Source organism: Pterocles gutturalis, unplaced genomic scaffold (genome assembly GCF_000699245.1).
Source record: "Pterocles gutturalis isolate BGI_N339 unplaced genomic scaffold, ASM69924v1 scaffold2809, whole genome shotgun sequence".
Lineage (NCBI taxonomy): Eukaryota > Metazoa > Chordata > Aves > Pterocliformes > Pteroclidae > Pterocles > Pterocles gutturalis.
Window position 1 is genome coordinate 12017 of NW_010135385.1, and position 17403 is coordinate 29419.

A 17403-nucleotide genomic window follows, 5' to 3' on the forward strand; every position below is an offset into this window, starting at 1 on the left:
TTCACAGGAGTGACCCTGTGGGGCAAGAGGCTCCTGGTGCCTTAGAAAGCTGCAGCTTTGCTGTCAATGGTTTTGGTGCAATACCCCATGTGTGACTCACTGGTAAGAAATGTCCATCCCTCAAAAGGAAAAGCTAAAGCTAGTCCGAGAAAAATATTTTCAAGGAAAAACTATATTAAAGGTCAGAATTGGAAGACATGCGCTGAGAAACAATCAAGAGAAAACATTCTGATTGATTGAAACTTAAAAAGAGCAGCCCTTATTTTTGGTGTTTTTAAATTTAATTTTTGTTCCTGAAATGTATGTATGTAGAGAGCTATTGTTTCACCCATCCTTAACTTCAATGGTGACACCGCGTCCTGTGAACACCTGGGCGAGATGATTTCCTTCTGCCCTGCCCTGCTAGCAAACTCAATTTAAAACGAATCAATCAGCAGCACGACCCGTAGTTATTGCTATATTTTAGTGAGTTATTACTCACACACCCAGGTGTGAGACCCTGGCTCATCAGGGGAGCGCGGCAGTCTTGCACCAGGGATGAATTCGTCCCTGAGCTCACTGCAGCCCAAAGGAGCTGGTCTGGAGGCTTGTCACAGCTGCGTGGCGCTGCTCAACACCAGGAAACACTGGTTTTTCCATGGGTGGAAATATCTATGTGGGTATAAACGCACATTTTCAGCTTGTTTGCAAACAGACCCGCTTGCAAGCACGTGTGTACGGGAGCTTTCAAGTGACAAGCGTGCTGTGGAAATGTCTGTGACCACAGCAGGGGAGAGACATGGCTCTTTCAGACATATCTCTGGATTTTGGCTGCCCGCTCGCACACCACACCACACCACGGCGGCACCCATGGCATCGGGAATGATGTGAGGGGCCTCCTTGCCTGCGCCGAGGCTGTTGCCTGCCTCCAAGCAGAAATAACGAGCCCCTCTGACGTTAACAGTAATTAAACACCACCAAAGCCTATGAAAATAACCCTCATGAGGTAAATCAGCCAGAGGCCGGTGTCTGCGGGCGCTGGACCAGCTGCTGTGGAGCAGGAGCCATGCTCAGTGCCCATGGCCTGGTGGGGCAGGGACAGCAAGGTCAGCTCGCTTCTTCTAGCTTCTCCCCCCTGGGCATTTTAAAAATAAGAGGTTAAAGAATAATCTCTGCTTTGCAGAGGGCCTTTGGGGTCCTGCTTTGCCCCTCTTTGTTCCCCTCTTGGTTAACACCAGAGGAGAGAAGCGCCTGGCAGCAGCCACCAACCCAGGGCGGCCATCAAAAAACGGCCGGCAGCCGTCGTGCGCTTCAGCCTGTCCTGTCCTCCTGAGAGGGGAGCCGCCCGGGCGAGGGTGGGCTGTGAAATGGCACCTCTGCGCGCGAGCTGCGATGCCGTGAAGATGTCACAGCCTGCGAAAGAGGAAAACAAAAAGGGGCAAAGGAAAAAAAAATAAAACAAACCCACAAAAAAAAGTTGTGCTCGTTCCTCACTCTTCCCTCAGCGCTGTCTCGCCCCGTGCGGAGGCTTCAGAGGTGTGAACACATCCTGTTTACATCTGCCACCCCGACGGAGATTCTGAGGGGAGCACAGAGCTGAGGAGCAGTCGGAGGCACGGCCGTGCAGCCACCCGCCCGGGAGACAGCCCCACCATGGACGCGCTGCCCATCTACCACGGGGGCATCACCCGTGAGGCTGGGGAGAAGCTGCTGCTGGCGGCGGGCACCGATGGCAGCTACCTGCTGCGGGACAGTGAGAGCATTCCGGGAGTCTACTGCCTCTGCGTGCTGTGAGTGCCATCGCCTCTCCGGGATGTGGGGCTGGCAGGGGGTGCCGGGGAGGGCTGGTTGGGTGGCAGCTGTTTTCCAAGTTTTGCATCCACAGGATGGGGTGTTCCCATATAACAGTGATACAAAAATGTCCCAATTTGATCATTTGCAGACATGAGTGAGACTTTTGGCTCCTTGACTTAAGGCAGAGGGATGCACAAGGGATGTGGGGTTCTTTGCAGAGCGAAGAGGAGCGGGTTTTGCCTTGCAGAGCCCATGCTTCCTATGGGCATAGAACAAAAAGAGAGAGCAGACCTGGAGCACGTAGGAAGGACAAGTGAGGTGCCATGGAGAAGAGCCAGGCAACTTGGCTCAGGGTGGCGAGTGCTGCCTCTTTGTGCTGGATAACCCTCTTGCTTTCTGCCCACTGTCTTCTGCTTCTCTAACGCGCTCATGGTGTGCTTAGCAACGTCCCCAGCGTCACCTGTCATTGGGGAGGGTAGCGCGGATCACTGCCATCCAGAATGTGCCTTCACTTTGGGAGACTATCGGTCAGGCTCTGAGTCCCACGATGGAGTAAACTGCCTGTAAAGTACATGAAATACTGACGGGTAATGAACTACGTGCTAAGGTTTTATCAAATAGGCTGAAAAGAGAAAGATTTGATGGGATGGTCTGTTAGAGAGAGGATAGAGAGGTTCCCCTGAGAGAGCTGTGGGACTGTATAGTCATGGGACCTCATTTTAATGAGGCAATTTAACTATCCTACTTTGACAAAAGCTGAAGTCTTGGGAGAAAGATAACACTGAACAATGAAGTACCGTTGCACTGAAAGAACAAAGATGTGTCTACCAAGGCTAAATGGATATTTGTGCCTTACTACACTAGGAGGAGAAACACAAGAGAATATCATTTTAGGGCCAGCAAGAAATCAGCTACCAGAGGGCATTTAGGTACTCAGCAAAAAACAAAAAACAAAACAAAAAAAAAAACAGGAGGAAGAGTTCTAGGTCAGGATTGCCCCAAATATGTTTCTAACAATGTGTAATTAAGCCCTGGGTGAGCATTATTATCCACCTGTTGTAGACCAGTAAATGCAGACACACAAGAAGCTTACAGGCAGTGCGCAAATACACAACCTGCTTTTCAGGGAAGATCTTTGTGGCAGAAGATCTGTTCTTTCTTCTCTCATGAAATCAGAAGGTGAACCAAGATAGGTGCTGCTGCTAACAAATACCTTAACAGCTCGCTGAAAAACGGGAAATAAGGAGCATCTCGAGTTAAATGAAAATGGAAGAGTCACAGCAAGAGGTAAGGAGTGCTATGATTCCTGTGATGGGAATAGGCAATAAAAGCAGAATCTTTTTAAAATAACCCTCAGAGGAAATGGTGATATATCTCCTTAACACTCAGAAGTCATTCAGTGCAGGTGGAACACTAATGCGTTAGAGAAAGGGTCAGGCAGAATGTTACAACGCTGCGTAAAGTAGAGAATCTTAAAATTAGTCCAACATTAGTCTAAATCAGGGTGTAAATATGTAAGAAGATCTTTCATCTGAACACAATCAGTTGGGATTTTTTGCTGTATTAGTGGTAATTTACGTCCTTAGGAAGAATTTTCATGAATGAAATAAGATATATAAAATGAAAACAGGAAGAATAGAAAGGGTTGCTAACCATGAAGCTCTGCAGTCTTTGGAGGAAAAAAAAAAGCCTTCAGTAAGCAACAGAATCTTACCAAATTGTTTCTGGAAATTAAAGGCCACTCGTGTTCATGCAATGTTGCATTCAAACATGTATGGGATAAGCAAAGGAGTAAAAGCAAAAATATTAATGATGAATGTTATGCGGGCTTCATATAGAATATAGATCCTCGATAATTTTTTTATAGGGGAAATGTTCAGTAGCATCTTGGATAAATCCAGATAAAAAGTTAAATTGGAAATGTTATGACGAATATGATCTGATATAGACAGAAAGGTGTCTGAAAAATGTTAGAGCTAAGCCTTGGTTCCAATACCTCTTAATATTTCAATTCAGAGCATTATGTAAGAAATAGCAGAAAACAACATTTCACATAATAACTTTGGAGACAGTTGTCATAAAGATACCAGGAAATGGCCTCACACTGAAGATAGCAATGACAGTTTAAAGAAATGTGTGCCATAAACTAGAGAAGTGCTTTGACAGGCAAAAGTTTACCAAAGCAGAGCATTTAACTGGAGAGATTGGAGGAGCAAGTAGGGAAGGCAGGAGAGATGTAGGTATGTACTTAATGGAGGATGCTGAGCCTGGTTTTGGCAAAACAAACCAATGGACCCCAACCCCCAAATTCCAGTCTGAGCATCAGGCAGAGATGAAACAGGTGACAAGCATGTATGTGCATGAGAGCTTTGGTAAAAACCAAGGAAAACATGCAGTTGCTGTATTCACTGTTTAAGAAAAAGAAAAGAATAAATACTTCTCTGCTTTCTTATACTGCCCTATAAACAAAAAAAAAATGGAAATTATTAGGAATAACAGTTATTCAGAAATTTATATTTTGGTTCAGAAACAATGCTGAAGATTACTCTAGGAACACCTAGATATATCAAGATTAGGCAAAACAGGTATTTACTGAAAGTACTGAAGTGATCTTGAAACAAGTCACCAACCCTGGGTGCATTCAAGAAACGTGTAGGTGTGGTGTTTAGGGACATGGTTTAGTCGGTTAGGTGGTGTTGGGTTGATGGTTGGACTTGATGATCCTTTAGGTCTTTTCCAATCTTAATGATTCTGTGATTCTATGAGAACCAAAGCTGGTCAGCTGTTAGATATGTCACAATAAGTATCAGAGTTAAACAAAATATTTTACAAGTTTCCAATGAAAATTTGTAACAGAAGTGAAACTGTTTCATACTGCTAGTGATGCTTCTATTGCTCTTAGAAAAGAAAAAGAGGAAAATTGTCCACTTTTCCAAAATCAAAACATGTTCAGTCTGTCTTCTTTCCCCTTTCTCTGCACTTGCTTGGAAAAGTAAAACAAAACAAACCCAAAAGCCCCATCTCCCCAGACCCGAGCCTTCTTAGGGTCCTTCTTTTTTTTACCATAGGGGAAGAAGGGTGTTGTCAAAATCAAATGGTGCAGTTCTGATGAAGAGAAAATAAACATTTATCAAAAAAAGTCATTAAACAAATATTTGGATGACAATGCTGTGATCAGCTTGAGCTCACACAGATGACCGCTCTGCACTTCCAGCTCCAGGTACGTCCTGCAATTGCCACTGCATTGCTTAAGCTCAAAGAACACCTCCTTTTTCCAAGAAACTGCATAAATTTGTAATGCCAACCCCTCCTCCCCAGCCTGGACACCCCCAAAAAGCCCTAACATATTTGTCCAGTCTTTGAGCCTCCTAAGGCACGTAATAAGGGCAGCAGTGTCCATGGCCAGGCTCATTCGCCTTTTGCTTTTCCAATTAAAAAGTGGAGCCCTGACCTTTAAAAAGGAGAAGAGTCAAAGACTTCATGAATCCCTTGTGACTGACACTGATTTTACAGGGCAAGCATAAAAGAGACAGGTAGTAGCATAAAACCTGACCTACAGAGACGGATAAGTGCAGCAGGCAGTTGGAGCATTTGGCTAGAAAACTCTGCATTCCCTTTTCTTTATTTCTCCTGAAGTATTGCTTTATCTTCCCTGAATGCTGCTTTCTGCTGTCTGAAGTCATGTTGTGCACATGGCACTCCTGCAAGCTTTCAAAGACGGATTTTTTTTTTTTTTGGTGTTGCTGTGGCAAAGCACAAAGAACCCACTTTCATAAATATTTTAAGGCCACAATTAAACTATGCCTGGAGGAGTAGAAAGGTTTTGATTTGCAACACTGTCCCCTGGGGCTCTTCCAAACAGAGGTGCTGCCTGCAGATTTTGGCGAAGTTTTTTAATACCAGATGCTCCCAAGATGTTAATTGTATGAATACTGTTATTGAATTGTTAATATACACATTAAGGATGTTGTTCATCATGTTTTGAATGTGTCAACAACAGAGGAGCACAATCTTTTCCTGGAAATTTTTTAGGGTTGCATTGAAAAGCAAGAAGATTTTTGCTGTTCATGAAAACTGAGCTATAAGAAATGCATATGCTTTAAAAAATGTATGTGTTTTTTTGCCTATAAAGATGTTAGACACTACCTGCAGTACACCAAGGTTTTAGTATCAAAACCTGATTGTTCCAGGGAGCTTTCTTTACTGGGCTGGTTTCCTCCTTGCTCAATACCCCGTTTGACATTTTTAGCACCCTCAGAAATCCTCTGTGCACACCGCTCCTAATGAAGCCAATGGGGGACACGGGGAACAATAACGGTGGCTTGTTTGAGAAGCAGCCTCCTAAACTGTGCCTGAAAAATGCAGGAATAAACAGCCTGAGAGTGCCAAAAGCACCGCTTTCCTTTACAGGTATATGAGCACAGATGCAGAAACAAGCAGCTCATGCCTGAATTGGCAAAGATAAAGCGTTTGCAGTTTGGGTCTTAAAATTCATATACTTGAAAATACTTGGAATGTTAGTAGTTGTTTCAGACCTTTAAGTAAGCTAAACATGACATACTTGTCAAGCTGTAGGTTCAGATTATTTGTTTGAAACCAGCCGTTCATGTACTGTGCAGCATTCAATTTGTGGAGAATAATCAAAAGCTGGAATAGAAAGCTCTTTAGAGCTCTTGAAGCAACAGTAATGGCAACAGGGATAGGCTGCAGTCCTATCCGATTTTACGTGCGCTATTTTTTTTCTGTCACCATAACCACAGTGCACAAGTTCAGGCAACGTGCCGAAACTTTCTGATGCGACATCCGTATCAGCTGTACAGCGTGAAGGTGTAACCCAGGATCACGAGCCAGCTGCACCTTAGCATTTCTTTTGTTTCCCGTGAAGTATTTTTTGATAGAAATGGCAGAATAATTGCATTTATTATAACACTGCACATAATATTCATCATCGTTTAAAAACGTAATTTGGAACAAAAGCTTCTCCCTGAGGAGGAGCCCCTCGATTACCGTTGTAAATATCACACACTATTTTCAGCTTTGAAAAAAGTCTTCTGCAGCACAACAGTAAAAGCTACTGAGGTGAGGATTTCAGTTCCCTGCTAATTACAGTGAGCTTCATCTTTGCTGAGACTGACCTGGCTAATGGCCTTCAGATAGCTTTTCTTGGAAAGATTTTAGAAAGGTAGACAGCCTGGATGGTGGGTAATCGCTGCACTAACGAAGCTGCTAATGACAGAATGGGTACAATCGCCATGTAACAGAACCCAGATTAGCTCTACCTTGGTTTTGCAGGTTTGAGTTTTGAGGATTTAGTTGCAGCAGTGATTTCAGGGTCAGGGATTTTATGGCCAGACCGTGACTGCTTTACTCTGAGAGAAACAGGGAATGTGACCATGAGCTGCATGGAATGACTCCCAGAAAAACCGAGAAATGTTTCACAGAAATATGAAACAGGAATATTCCAGGGCTATTGACAGTGTATTATCTATAATATACTATCTTGTGAGTTTTGCCTAAAGTGAAATAAATTGCACTCCTTGTGAGTTTTGCCTAAAGTGAAATAAATTTCACCAGATAACCGTATTTCATGAGTTTTTGCCTTTATGAGGTAGTGTTCTGGAGGACATGGTAACTCATGAAACTTAAGTTACTGGCCTACCGTAAGGTCATTTCCTTCTATTTATCTCTCAGGTTTGAATCAATTCTCATTTTATTTCCAAATATGAGGAAATTCCTCTTTGAGGCACTGCTTTTGGCTGACCAACAAAACCCCCACTCAGAAAGGCTCCCATGCTCTCTCATTAGGTAAATCAGCAGCATTTCTGCTGCTGGCTGGGAGTGTCCCAGTGGTGGAGATGCTGACAATCTGACACAGAAATCTGTGCATCAATTCAGAGGCATATCACAAGGTTCGACTTGCTCCTTCAGGCTTCTGTTAATTTCAGAAGAGAAAATCAAGATAATGCAGCTGCTTTATAGTGCCGTAGCGTTATGGTAAGCTAATAATAGTTACAGATTCAGCTTCATGGGTAAATTTTTTGCCACAGAAACTGTTGGTAGGGGAATCAGTGACAGAAGTAAGTGTAAACTCAAGTGGGTGTGTATAGAGTGCTGCTGTGAGTTAAGCTACAGCAATTCTGTTGGGCTTTTCAGATGCCGTAAACACTGATTTAAACTATTTTATTCACTCTTGCTGACACAGCGCTCGTATCTTGCCCATCATCTCAATGGGAATGCTATTTCTTCAGCTCGGGTTAGCTGATGGGTGGTAATTGCTAAGTTGCTGTACCTTGATTGTGTATCTGAGACCTAAATAAAGCACGAACCAGGCTGCTTGTCAACCAGAAAATGCAAATTCCAGGAGAGAGTGAGGAGCTATGAGCTTAAATGGGATTTTCTCCTACATTAAATAACAAGATTTTTGGCCTTGCCATGATTAATAAACCAAGCAGAAATAGAACAATTAAAAAGGAAAAAGAAAGAAAAAGGAAGAAGTTAAAGTGGATGGTTGGATTGACTGTTCCACCCTTTTGGCAGCTGTCACCTCTGTCACATGGAAGAGGCCATGCAGCTTGCGGGTACCCTCGGCAGGGGACACCTTGATGAGCACACATGTGTGATGTCCAGGCTCCCACACACTGCTGTGGATTCCTCTGATCTCATGAGATTTGGCTCTGTGGGAGCTATCTCCCACCCTGCAGTTATAAGAAACTGAGTATGGGCAGTACGTAATGCTCAGGACCATTGCTCATAAGCCACACCACTGTCTGGTTCTTCAGCAATATTGTAAAGGGAAATTCCAAGGTAAAGTCAGGATGCAGATATACAAGGTAAGAAGAACTGATTGATATAGTGCAAAGACATCAGAAGAGAAAGCTAAGTAAAAAGGAAGAAATTTGTGTCATTTATTGCTGACATGGTTTTCCCCATCTCTCTGTCTTGCTCCTTTTAGATTTGTTCCATTTTGGACCCAGATATGAATACAAATTATTTTAATAAGTTTTCCCAACTGAGATACAAAACATTTGGAAATGATTTTAAAATATACCATGCAGCTGAAATGTCATGGTTAATTTTAATCTGCATCATACAGCTAATATCCTCTGGCTATTTCAGTGGTGCAGAAGATTGTAATTATTCACCTGTTAAAGTAAATGTGGCTTTAACAAGTCTGATCACAGTTGAAAAGGAGGAGTGGAGAGGACAGGTAGACAGATGCTGTCTCAGTATGTCATCTGTGAATGATGCCTTTGTAGCTCTTTGGGAGGAATTATCTAGCTATAAAGAAAAAAGCCTATAATATAAAGTGGACTGTTTCCTGTGATAGCAACTTTTTCTAGATTTTTCCTTTGGCAGTTTTCCCAGTGATGGTATTGCAGCAGAGACAGTGCTAGTGCAATTCCCAGCTGGTATAACACATCTTTGTTATGGAGATGAAAAAATAAGTGAGATGACATAAAAATAACATCAATGGTGACCAACCCACTCTTTCGTAAGTGCTAGCCAACATTGTCCTTACTGCAATGGCTGTTTGCTGCTTCCCCTCATCAGCATTTTAGCATTTTTTACCTTTGATGAAAAATTTATTCATCAAGCTGTTAATTCATGATTGGTCCCATCCCTTGAGCTTCACTGACATGAAAGAGGAGCTTTGCAATTGTGAGTGAGGCTTGTGGCCATCCTTGGGTCAGATAAAGGGATAGGGGAACCCTTCACTGGGTCTTTGCCTGGGTGTCAAGAGGTGGTCCTCCTCCAAGATATGCTGGTACGGCAGTGTTGCTGTAAGACTGCTCTCTGAAATCCTTCTCTCAGTGACATGTGTCCATCTCCTGTTGGTTTTGTTCAGCAGAGGAACATTGTGTCACACAAGGAACCTTTTCTGCCATGAATTGAGTGAAATGTAGAAAACTGAGCTGTCCCCTCATGGTGGCTGAGGAATTTCTCATCTCCTGAGACCTAAACTCCAGTAAACGCACTTTTCTACCCGCTTTTGCCCGGTGTAACATGTTTTGCTCTTTGGAAAGTGATCTATACAATCTCAATTTTAATTTTTGTATTTAATTGTTGTTTTAAAAAAAACACCTTGATTTTTCTCCAGTCCACATTGATCTCAGTTAATGTTGGATAGTTTAAATCACAAAACCTTTCTCATGGGAGGCTGTGCCCGTGTAGCAGTAAAGGGAACTTGGCTCATCAAAATCATGTCACTTGCACACGGAAGGTAAAAAGCACTTTGAAGTGGTAATGCAGCAAGTTCCTGCTGCTTAACAGAAAGTTTTGATAAGATCATATTCGTTGGGAGAGTACTTATCAGAAGAGCTGTAATTCATTTTGTGGAAACAAAGATCCCAATGGGAAGTAGTCAGATGGGAAGATCTAGCTCTTCACCTTCTTATCAAAACCCGTCCTCCTTCCTTTGTGTATTTCCTTTGAAGAAGCAGGTGTGGTGGTCCCAGGCCATCTCCCATCTGTATAGGGGCTGTGTTTACTGATGGCTTCAGAGCCAAAACCAGATGATAACGTGTTTTCCGCTTAAGCGCGGTGAAGCCCTTGAGGCCTTTCAGTCTTTCCTCCTCTGGGAAAAAAGAGCACATTGGTCAGGTGAGTGGAGAACGTGTCTCCCGCGAGGCTGTGATAGCAATGTCATCTCCTGATCTCCACGCTGTGGTCAAAGCATCCATGTTCCCAAATTCTTGTTCTTTTTTCCATATCTCATGGGTTTTTAATCTGAGCTACCCTTTGTGCTTTCTGTGGGCTCGGTTGAAATATTTTACAGTGGAATTTTTTGAAAAATGCATGATAGGTAATCTACCTTATACCTCACCCTGCTTTGGCCCTGAATATTACTTTATCTGACCTCTATTTTTCAATTTGTCCAGCTTAGTAAGCCCTTCTGGCAGAGTGCTGAAAGCCATCAGACATTTCAGAGCCAGGGCAGCACCCCAGCCCCTCAACTGCTTCAAGTCATGCAATCTCTTAGGTAGAGAAAATGATGAAAGAAACAACTGATGGTAGCTTTCCAGAAAAATGAGCCATTTGTGGAAAAATCAGATTTTAAGGAGGCAGAAGCAGTCAGAATACTTTGGGAAAACCAAGAACAAGCATGGGTAATATGCACACGGTATTATTAAAAGCAGGAGGCAAGAAAGTGAGTTTTAGATTTTTGTATACTGATTCTGCTGGTTTTGAGGCTTGGAAAAAAAAAATCCTGTGGAGATGGTCAAATACCCACTTCAAAGAGAGGGGACAAAATTCCAAGACCTCTGGTGTTTCCCAGCCTGTAAAATTCTGGTTTCGGTGACCACATATTGGCTGGTGTGCTACATACATAGGTGCAGGAAAGGCCCTTGTGACTTCTGAATGGAAAAGGTTAAGATGACCATCATCTACTCATGACAAACTGACAATACAGGCACAGCTTTCAGAGTTTTTTTTTTAAAAAAGGACATGATAGTATGAAATGGTCCAAGGGCCCTAATGGGAGACCTCGGATTCCCTGAACATTAACATGTCCGGTGGCTTAGAGGGACGTGCTTTTAAACAGTTGGGATTAAGCTCTAACACCAGTGACCATGGTGCCTTGGCATGGACAAGAGAACAGTGTTGTCCTTATAGAATCATAGAATGGTTTGGGTTGGAAGGGACCTTAAAGATCATCTAGTTCCAGCCCCCCCTCCATGGGCAGGGACACCGTCCATGTCCTTCCCTTCTCCTGCAGCCACAGCAGGTTGCTCATGCCTCTTCCCAAGGGCCCTTTCTGGTCAAAATCCTTGTTGGGCTGCAGCAGTTGAGATTGCTGGGGGAAGAAGTGGGGTGACAGCAGCTGTTTTCCTCCCTAGGTTTCCACAAAGTGAGCATGGCTGGCCACTTTTGACGTCCATCTGGTGCCAGGCGGGAAGTCGTGTCTCTGGGGAAAATGCTCTCTTGATTAACACGAAGAGGTGGATGAAGTGGTGGTGGGATCGTGGGGCTGTGTCAGGCATGTCCCCAGACCCAAGGAGGAGGAGGGCAGGAGTTTGTCCCTGCAGCAGCCCCGATGGGAGGGAATGGCTTTGTGTCTTCCGCCTCCGTATTTAATCACAGCAGGAGTCGAGTGGCGGGGGGAGAGCTCACAAATCACGACAGGCATTTTTGCTCCCACTTCGTGGGGTTAGAGCAGTGTGACAACTGTTAACAACTTCCTGCTTGGGTAAATTATATCAGACACCACTTTGCAGAGGTTGCTGTAATGACTTTTTAACAAGAATTTATCCAGGAGCTGTGACACGGAGCGTAAGTAATTGCAATCGTATGGTATCTGTGTCATTGATGGTTTCTGCTATTTTGTGGTAACTGCTATAATACCATGTATAATTGGAAAGAAATATAGTATTTTTCTGCTTTCTTAGAGAATAAGAATTGATGCTGAAATAGGGAATGGGCCCTAAAATCCTGCTGTGTATTCATGTAAATCTATTTAGTATGAAATATGATTTTTCTTATCTGATACCATCTAAACTAATGTTGCACCCATGGAACTACTAGCAATTGTCTCTGCTTCTGAGTTAAATTTTTGGATATTGGAATAATAATCTACCATGGAAATTATTCACTGTGTTGGGTTCGTAAGAGAAGCAGGACTGACTCTGGACATGAGTGTGTCTTGTGTTATTAGTGAATGACTCCTTATTCTCAAAAGACACAAATCAGATTTAAAAAGAAGGAAGATTCCACACTCTTAATAAAAGTCTATTTTGTCAGTATTTGAGAACTAGGAACATACGGACAAGACAAAGAGTAATTTATCTGTCTTTCATGGGTCTAGCTTTCCAAATATATTACACTCATGCTATTGCTTCTGGGAACTTCTGCATTTAAATCAATCAATCACAAAAGAGTAATGCTATCTGCCAATAATCCACCTTCTGTTTTTCCAGGGAAAGTATGTCTGGTGTGTGTCAGGAAAAGGAGGTCACTGGAAAAAAAAATGCTAAGGCAGGAAAGAAGGCAATGTCACTTAACTTAGAACAACTGAATATTGCTAAACTAGATCTGAGTCAGACCAATCCCTCTCATCCAGAAAGAACCCCACAGGTTGAACACTGCTTCTGACCTGCGCCTCAGGTTTTTTATCTACCTGCCTTTATGGGTGAATTTATTATTAAGGAAAGGTGAACAGATGAACTGACTCCCACATAGCAGTGTATCTCTTGTGAAACCTGACAGTAGGAATGAGTAATAAATACCTGTTGTTTTTTTTTTCTCACAGGCATCAGGGTTACGTTTATACCTACAGAGTGTCCAAGACAGAAACTGGGTCCTGGAGCGCTGAGGTGTGTACTTCTTTCTGTTTTGAAAATTTCTACATCCTGTTTGATGTTTGCATTGATTTAATGAAATATATTCAAATTATTCATGCTCTGCATCGTCTGATTTTCATCGAAGGTAATCGATCTTGAGTGTGCCCATCACTAAGATACCTTGGTGCCACTTCTGACAGTCTTGAATTCATAAATTAATTCTCTATTACATTTCAGCTGTTGCATAATGCAATAGTGCATTATTTTGCATCATTTTAAGTGGCAAAAATATTGTGTTTTTATAATTTGACAAGCACAATCTGTTCCCTTCTATCCCATGTACCATTAATGTCAGAATATTTAAGGAAATAATTTTCAATCTACAGTGTTTTGAAGCTAATTTCTCTCCAGGTTAATTCATCATTGATGCAAAATATATCTATAGGGTAGCCAGGACTTGATACAAAAAATGTTTTCACCCATCTGATAAGAAAATGGTAATTCAAGTGTAGAATAACACCATTTGCAATTCAGAGAAGTATTTAGGTTTCTTTTAAGAAGGTCTTGTTCCTTGGGTGTACTCTGTGTATTAATTCATAATTAGCTTTCTGTTTGCACGTTAATGAACACTGATTACAAACATTAAATAATTTCTAGACAGGCATAATTCCTTGGCCATTATTGTGACAGAAGTGGTTGCAGTGCTCTGGAAGACAAGACTGATTCCTGGGGTAGCTCAGAAGCAGACTGAGGAGTAGAAGTGACACATTACTGTGGAGTAGTTATCCGTGTCACCCTTGGGAATGGTACCCAGGAAGAATTTGCTCATTCGTTCCTGTAAGGCAGCAGCAGCACCCTGTAGCTTTGCACTGCCCAAGCAGGAGGGTTTTTGGGATGGGGAGGGGTTTGCAGGGCACCCAGCATGCCAGATGAGCACTGGAAGGATGCCGGGACTCCCAGGGACCTCCACCCTTGGAGGATAATTCCCTGAGTGAGGCTGCAGCCTGCTTTGGCCCTAGGTAATGGCAGTGTCTTCAGTGAGGTTTTTACCTTTAAGTACATGTTGCTAAGACTGCGCTGGCCTCAGCTGTTGGAAACAGCAGCCTGAATCCAACGTATCCCCACGAAATGTGCCTCTGAGACCAGAGCAGGCTCCAGCTGCAGCTGGTGCTTTCCTGCCTCTGCTTCCTTCCCTGGGGCTGGTGAGTCTCTGAGCACGCTGGGGTCGCACCCATCCTTCAAAGACTGAGCAGGGAAATCAAAACAGTGCTGGTAAAATCCCAGCAAAGCCTCCAGCTTTGCTGTCAGTGAGGCAGGATTTAACCCACCACTGCTGGGTGAAAGCAGAGTCCCTCGGGTGGGACTGTGCTGGCAGGACCTCTGCTTGTCCTCCCATGATTTTGGTGGGGAGGAGTTATTATGAGGATACCCTGAAGGACTTAACAGAAATATTGGCTTTGTTATTAAAGGCAGACACAGCTTCATTTCATAGTGTTTGAAAATATGCTAATGGAGAAAGATAGAAAAACTCCCACTTTTGATGAATAAGTTAACTTTTTGCTGCTGCCTTTGTACAAGAGACGGACAGGAATACTCCATGAACACAAACGCCAGTAGTGAATGCTCAGAGAAAGGCTTGCAGAGGCTGTGTCCGTGTCTGAATTTAGTGGTGTAAGGACTCCCCCTCCCCAGTACGAGCCAGGGAGCTCTCTAGATTGTCTTACTGGTATTTCCAGACTGGAAGTATTTTACCAATAAATCCGAGGCTGGGGATTAAATCACTGTCTGCAATAAATCAGGGTCAGAAATAGCAAAAGATCACTTGGGAATTTCCCTAATAAGCATGGCAGGCTGTGGGTTTCTCTTACCATGATTAAGAAATCTTCCAGCCTTATATCACCATGCTGCTGGAAACTGCAGGGAGGCTGCGATGCCCTGGGGGAATGAGCAGTATGGCTCATTGACTCATTCGAAGCTGGCACACCAGGGGTCCAAATGAAGGGCTGGCTCCTTCCCGGGGGCACGTGTGCGTTTCTGAGGACAAGGCTTCTGTGCCAGTGCCCCGAGGCCGGCACAGATGCTTGGTACACAGAATTCCCTCTCACCTCTCACCCTTTGGCTTTGCAGACAGCACCTGGGGTCCACCGGAGGCTCTTTCGGAAAGTGCACAACCTCATTTCGGCCTTCCAGAAACCTGACCAAGGCATCATAACGCCCCTGCAGCACCCAGTCATCAACCATGTGAAAGCCAAATACCCTCCAGGTACTCGTGGGGCAGAGGGAGCCTTGGCTGCGGCTGAGCAGAGCTCTCCACGGCAGCAGGGATGGAGCTCTTAGACTTCTTTGCATCTTTGACCTGAACTAGCCAGCAGGGTGGCATTGCCAAAAATACATCCTCAGTTTGCTACGGTGTGATGGAATGCTGGCATGGAGGTGCTCGTTAGGGGTAGGGCCTGTCAATGTGATGAGAAAATGGATTTTGAATATGTGTTCCCGAGTGCCACACTGGCAGTGGCTACCTGCCCTCCCCAGCGCCCTCACTTTTGGAGGGACAAACGCTCTGATCTGTCCATTTCCTTGCAGTGCACACCCTTTCATATATTGGCGATTATTTTTTCTTAGGGAGAAATGAGGGCTGTGACTTCCACCTGCAGCCATCATGAAGATGTTTCCCCAAGTGTGACATACCATATCCTCCAGTGTCTCCTCTTGTCCTTGCTGTAGAACAGAAAGATTTATGATAGTTAATACAACTCCATGAGTTTTCTTGTAACATTTCCAGAAATGTGTATTTCATAGAATTTCTAGCTCAAAATTTAGAAGTTTTAAGTTTCAGAATGTTTTGAATTTAGCTTTTTCTTTTTTTTTCCTAACAAAAAGGATTAAAAAAATCAACTACTAAATAGTGTACTGTCTTTTTTTCTCTTTGTACTCTCAAGTGCAAAATTTTTCACTTCAAGATTAGTTACTATTTTTATATTACTTTACTTTGGACACTGCTTTGCTTCTAGCTGGCATTTATGCAGAACTGGGCAAGTCGTGTTTTATGGTCATAGGAAAACTGCTCACATTAAAGCCTGCCTTGCCTTCGGTGGGCTGTGTGTCTGTCATCCATACAGTTCCTAAAGATACTTCAGAGGTGGCACAGTGAGGTTCCCCGCTAACACCATCACACCAGATGCTTAAGTCAAGCGATGCACTGAGTAACCGAGAACATCGTTCTTGGCTTTTAGATATTCTCTGTACCTGAAACAAACCATCCCTGCATACAATTAAAAAAATATTTTTGCATGACAGTTTCTCTGCTTTTCTTTACCTATCCATGTGAAAATAAACAGTCCTGTCATAGGGGTGGGCAATGCTGTGACAATTTCAGTTCGTTACTCAGTTTCTGTCTAAATGAGGCCAAATTTCATTTGTGGTGAAAGGTCCCGTTGCCCCAACTAGTCCCAGCATATTTTACACTGTATGTGCATGCTTTATGTATGCTTGTTGGTTGAAACAAGGGTCTTACCGTCATACAGTGCCATACAGTGGCAGATCCAGATGATTTACTCTTTAATAAAAATTTTAAAGTTGTTTTTTTAATTGTTATATAACTCAGGAAACATTAGTCATGGAGGCGCTGAACTGGCCACTGCCAGCATGGAGCACAATGTCCCTATGTACCCAGTGCTTTGCTGTCACTTGTGCCCACTGAACCTTTCCCTCCTCCTCCATGCCTCAGAAGTCTCCCAGCTTGCTGCGCGTTTGCGGTGGCTGGTCCCTGGCTGTTCCTCTCTGGCTTTGTTCTCCTACAAGTCGTCCTTTCCCAAAGCCAACCGACCTGCTGGGAGCTGGCAGAGCGCATGTGTGCCCCCAGCAGCCCTTTTGCTTTCTAAGTGCTGGCTCTAAACTCCTGGTTTACCTGGCCTCTCCTGAGAGCAGGAACGGGTGTGCTTGGAAATGGTCCCTGGCAGATGATTGCACAAATGTAGTGGGAAGCACTTTGCCCAAAGGCCGTTTGCTAGAGAAATGTCCCGTTGAGTTCAAGCGAACGCCGAGGCTATCAGTGCTGCATGTGCAAACCCTCGTCTGCTCTGTGGTGCGGTGAGCCGAGGATAACTAGTTTGACTATGGCTGACTTCAAGTGCATTGTTCTTCTAAAAAATACATAAAATAGGCCAGAAGATGCCATTTTTGTCTAAAGCTGAGAATGTCGTTTCAGTTTCCAATGTAAATTATTCAGACAGAGGCTTGTTTGTGTTGTTTCTTTTGGGTACCCGAGGCTCTGGAATTGCTGTAGGCTTAAACAAGGTGGAAACAGGGAGAGAAGCTCATGGTACCTGTGGGACAAGAAGTCGATGTTTGG

The 17403-nt window shown here is 43.6% G+C and overlaps 1 protein-coding gene across 1 annotated transcript; it reads left to right on the plus strand.

Moving 5' to 3' along the window:
• The first annotated feature begins 1632 nt into the window (after nucleotides 1-1632).
• Nucleotides 1633-15715, plus strand: SH2D1A (SH2 domain containing 1A). Its single transcript, XM_010081854.1, has 4 exons — nucleotides 1633-1769; nucleotides 13022-13085; nucleotides 15180-15315; nucleotides 15675-15715. The coding sequence occupies exons 1-4, from the start codon at nucleotides 1633-1635 to the stop codon at nucleotides 15713-15715; spliced, it is 378 nt and encodes a 125-aa protein (XP_010080156.1).
• Nucleotides 15716-17403: the final 1688 nt, after the last annotated feature.

Coding starts and splice junctions, on each gene's coding strand:
- SH2D1A (XM_010081854.1), top strand. CDS start 1,633: ATGGACGCGCTGCCCATCTACCACGGGGGCATCACCCGTGAGGCTGGG. Junction 1,770..13,021: donor GTCTACTGCCTCTGCGTGCT/GTGAGTGCCATC, acceptor TTTTTCTCACAG/GCATCAGGGTTACGTTTATA. Junction 13,086..15,179: donor CTGGGTCCTGGAGCGCTGAG/GTGTGTACTTCT, acceptor TTGGCTTTGCAG/ACAGCACCTGGGGTCCACCG.